The sequence below is a fragment of the Babylonia areolata genome, chromosome 29, assembly GCF_041734735.1.
Source record: "Babylonia areolata isolate BAREFJ2019XMU chromosome 29, ASM4173473v1, whole genome shotgun sequence".
NCBI classification, from domain to species: Eukaryota; Metazoa; Mollusca; class Gastropoda; order Neogastropoda; family Buccinidae; genus Babylonia; species Babylonia areolata.
The window spans coordinates 36,184,148-36,188,825 of NC_134904.1; the positions used below are offsets into that span (position 1 = coordinate 36,184,148).

The window sequence follows — 4,678 nt, forward strand, 5'->3', positions numbered from 1 at the left end:
CTCAACCTGGCCCGTCAGGGCAGAAATCAGGGACAAAACGTGCACGAAAACAACTGTACACGACGCAGCAAGTAACTGATATGCTTGATGATTTATCAGAAATAGAGTATGACAGTGATTACTCTGATAGTGAGGTGGAATTCGAATCGGATGATTTTGCTACAGATAGTGATGTTGAAAATGAATCTGTGTAAGTAATGTTCTTGGTATTTCTGTTGCAGGTATTCCTGTATCTGGGTAGTCTGGTGGCCTCCTGTGTGGTGGCCTTTGTGGCCTCCTTGGCCTTTGAGTCACCAATGATGGGTCTGGAGAGGGTTTTCCTTCGGCCTTCATCGTCCTCCGCTTCACCCAAACGGGGTGGCGAGAAACAGTGAGTGAGGAGTTCTGCACCTGCTCCGGTTTTTGTGGGGGAGGGACCATCGTCGGGGCCATCGTTCCGTATCTTGACTTGGTCTGATGATATGTCTCTCGCTTTCTCTGTCTCTTTGTCCCTCCCTCTGTGTGCGTGTTTCTTTCTTTGTCTTTATTATTATTATTACTACTACCCCTTTTTTATATAATTATTATTTATTTATTTATTTACTTATTTATGTACAGTTATCTATTATTTATTCACCTTTTTTTTTCCCTCAAGGCCTGACTAAGCGCATTGGGTTACGCTGCTGGTCAGGCATCTGCTTGGCAGATGTGGTGTAGCGTATATAACGCAGTGACACCTCCTTGAGCTACTGAAACTGAAACTGAAACTTCTTTGTCTTTCTGACGCTTTCTCTTTCTCCCTCTTTTAAATGTCTTTCTCTGTCTCTGTCTCTTTCTTTTTTCTTTCCCACTCTCTATCTGTATGCGTGTGTGTGTGTGTGTGTGAAAGACTGCTATAGCTAAACACCACTTGTACAGAATAAACTTTTTCGTGTTTCATTGTCAAGAGCTGCTTTAAAGCTCTGAAAATGGACCTGTATCTTTTGGCTGGGCTAAAAATGAAATGTTTGAAAATGATATACAAAAGTAATACTCTTCCTGCTCTTCCTCTTCCTGCCCTGCCTTCTTCTTTTTCTTCTTCTTCTTCTCCTTCTTTGTGTGCTTTTGACATGACCAAGGTCAGTTTCTTTGTGATTTTGTCAGTGGTGCATTGTGGGTAGTGATTTGCATCCATAACCACCAACCTTTGGCATGGATTACAAGATCCTTGATGTGCATGTTTAGTATTCTGATGATACACACATAGACGTGCATATTCGGATGCCAGCATGTCTTCATATTTAGGAGACCGGGAACGTTTCCACCTTTTTGCCTATCGGGTGGGGGTTTGATTGGGAGCTGAAACCAAGTCCCTGGACTCTCGCTGAGAAAGTCCACAGGTTAACTCACTCAGTACGGCCAGTCCTCTCTTCTCCTCTACACAGACCCCTCGGATGTCCAGTGGGTCTCTGAATGACCCAACCTTTAGCTTCTGTTGTCAGAACTGTGGTATTCTTTGTCATAATTCACCTTTTCAGTATGAGAGCATTCTGCTTGCAATATTTTGATGATGGTAATTGGGATGAAACGCTGTTAACGTTGTCTCTTTCGCCGTTTGTATGGAGAGAGTTAAAACAGCTCACTTGGAGTATAATGGAGGCATGCAGCTCTCAGCATGATCTTTGATTGTAAAAAGGATGTCGAGAAGAATCATTGACGGGCGCAATAGCCGAGTGGTTAAAGCGTTGGACTTTCAGTCTGAGGGTCCCGGGTTCGAATCACGGTGATGGCGCCTGGTGGGTAAAGGGTGGAGATTTTTACGATCTCCCAGGTCAACATATGTGCAGACCTGCTTGTGCCTGAACCCCCTTTGTGTGTAAACGCATGCAGAAGATCTACTATGCACGTTAAAGATCCTGTAATCCATGTCGGCGTTCGGTGGGTTATGGAAACAAGAACATACCCAGCATGCACACCCCCAAAAGCAGAGTATGGCTGCCTACATGGCGGGGTAAAAACGGTCATGCACGTAAAAGCCCACTCGTGTACATGCAAGTGAACGTGGGAGTTGCAGCCCACGAATGCAGAAGAAGAAGAAGAAGAGAAGAATCATTTGCAGCTGAATTATACCATAGATGAACGATGTGCCATAACTGAGTGCCAGTCAGCAGATCTGTGGAACATTAGTTTTTTGCTTTGAAACCATCACCACCACTTTTACTTTCAGGAGGCAAGGTATCTAACAGGACTAAAGAAACACTTTTTTTTTTAAACGTTCTAAAAATGTGGAAAAAAAAGATAATTTTGAAAGTGTGATCTTTATATATGTGATGTACAGTTCTTCTTGCCCAAGGTCTTTTGATGTACAAATTATTTGAATTTTTTTGTTTGTTTGTTTGTTGTTATGGTTTTTTTTCTTGAATTGATTATACATGTAATATATATTTTTCATTTCTGTGTGTTTGATTTTGGAAGTTGATTTTTTTTTTTCACATATTTTTTTTCTGTTAACGTCATTTTTCTATGTTTTATTTCAAGCCCATGTAAGCATTGATTGTTGTTCATTTTGGAAACAGATATGCAGCATGTTGATTTTAGCATGTTTTTTTATACAGTGTTTGTGCCATGGTTTTATATTTCTTTGACATGCTGTAGAATTAAAAGACATGATGGTAAACAACAAAACATGACATCATTTTTGCACAGTTTGCAGAAGTGTTAGGTGTTCTGCAGTTTTTATTGACAGAGTGCTATGTGATACAGTATGTCCTGACATTTTGTGCTTTTGTGTGAGAGAGAGAGAGAGAGAGTTACTGTATTCACTTCTTTTTGGTTTTTTAGTACCCCAGAATTTTGGACTTTTTTTTTTTTTTTTTTTTTTTTTGGTCTTTCTGTACTTGGATGATCAATGATGTGGTTGCTGCGATGGGGTTTTTAGATCTCCTGACAAGACTGACCTCTCATGATATATCCTGGCGTCAACCGGGCATGCAAGATACAGACACTCGCAGAGTTGGTTAACAAACTCGAACAACCATGAAGTGGATGGCCCTCCACTATGAGGTCCCAGTCTTTCCAATGTGAGCTCACAGCACATTCAACTTTGGGTTGGAGCTGGCCACTGACCAAAAAAAAAACCAAAAACAAAACAAAACAAAAACAAAAACAAACAAGAGAGGCAAGGCCTTCAAGACTCACTTGTGATACACTTAAAAAAAATAATAAAAAAATCCAGGCTTTTTATGTATTGAGTATAATTTAAAAATATAATGTTTAAGATGAGAAAGATCAGTTTAAAGCAAATTAAGTCCCCTAGCATTAATTACAGAGTAATTTCCCTTTTTTACTATCTGCACCAAAAACATTTGCAAAATAAATAAAACTTCCATGCTTAGCAAAAGAAGTTCCTGTTTGAACACAAAATGATAAAAGTGACTACTCTTGTTGTTGGGTCAGAATATCAGATCAAAGTGACAAGTTTAGAGAATACAAAAAATATAAATAGTAAATGCAGTTTGCATATAATTAGGCTTCATTTTTAAATTTTTTTGTGCCCATCCCAGAGGTGCAATATTGTTTTAAGCAAGATGACTGGAAAGAACTGAATTTTTCCTATTTTTATGCCTAATTTGGTGTCAACTGACAAAGTATTTGCAGAGAAAATGTCATTGTTAAAGTTTACCACGGACACACACACACACACACACACACACACACACTCACAATCAACCGAACACCGGGTTAAAACATAAACTCACTTTGTTTACACAAGTGAGTTAAAAACAACAACAACAACAAAAACAACCCCACCTGTGATAAGGTTCAAATCTGCATTTTCACAGTTGTCAGTCAGTCACACTAATCATTTTGCAACGGCAGCTTGTCAGGGACTGGTTGTTTGTTGACCGACATTTAATGCTCCTAACTTCCTTTAAAACTAGTTTTTCATCATCATCATCATCATCATCAAAATTATCAGTAGAAAAAACAATTTTCCTTATTTAACCTGATACAGTGAACCATGAAAATTTCCATGGAAAATCAAACAAAAGAAATATTATCAAGTGACCAATATTATTCTTGGTTGTTATTCCAAAAATATATTTTTATATTTTATTTATTTTTATTTATTTATTATTTTATTTTATTTTTATTTTTTCAATTTATTTATTTATTTTATTTATTTATTCATTTTTATTTTTATTTCATTTTATTTTTGTTTATTTATTTTTATTTAATTTTTTATATATTTTTTTTATTATTTTTTTTCTCAAGGCCTGACTAACCCCTTTGGGTTACGCTGCTGGTCAGGCATCTGCTTGGCAGATGTGGTGTAGCGTATATGGATTTGACCGAACGCAGTGACGCCTCCTTGAGCTACTGACACTGATCCAAAGAAGCATGAGCTTTATGTAAACGAACAAGATCAGTAGTTTCAGTAGCTCAAGCAGGCGTCACTGCGTTCGGACAAATCCATATACGCTACGCTACACCACATCTGCCAAGCAGATGCCTGACCAGCGGCGTAGCCCAACGCGCTTAGTCAGGCCTTGAGAAATGAACAAGATCAAGTTGATACTGAGTGTGTATTGTTATGTTTGAAGATTTCTACACACAAGTGGTGTATGTGAATATGAAGAACTTGTAACTGCAGACAAACAGGGTGCACAGAAATTTCATGAAAAAAGATGAATTTTGATTATGATTATGTTTGAAAACT

The 4,678-nt window shown here is 38.1% G+C and overlaps 1 protein-coding gene across 1 annotated transcript in view; it reads left to right on the plus strand.

Annotated features, from left to right (window-relative positions):
• Positions 1-3,760, plus strand: part of LOC143302254 (nose resistant to fluoxetine protein 6-like) — a 27,067-nt gene extending 23,307 nt beyond the window's left edge. The window contains exon 13 of the mRNA XM_076616845.1: positions 222-3,760. Within this exon, the coding sequence (XP_076472960.1) occupies positions 222-374 (153 nt within the window). The 3' untranslated portion in view covers positions 375-3,760. The remainder of the gene's footprint in view (positions 1-221) is intronic.
• Positions 3,761-4,678: the final 918 nt, after the last annotated feature.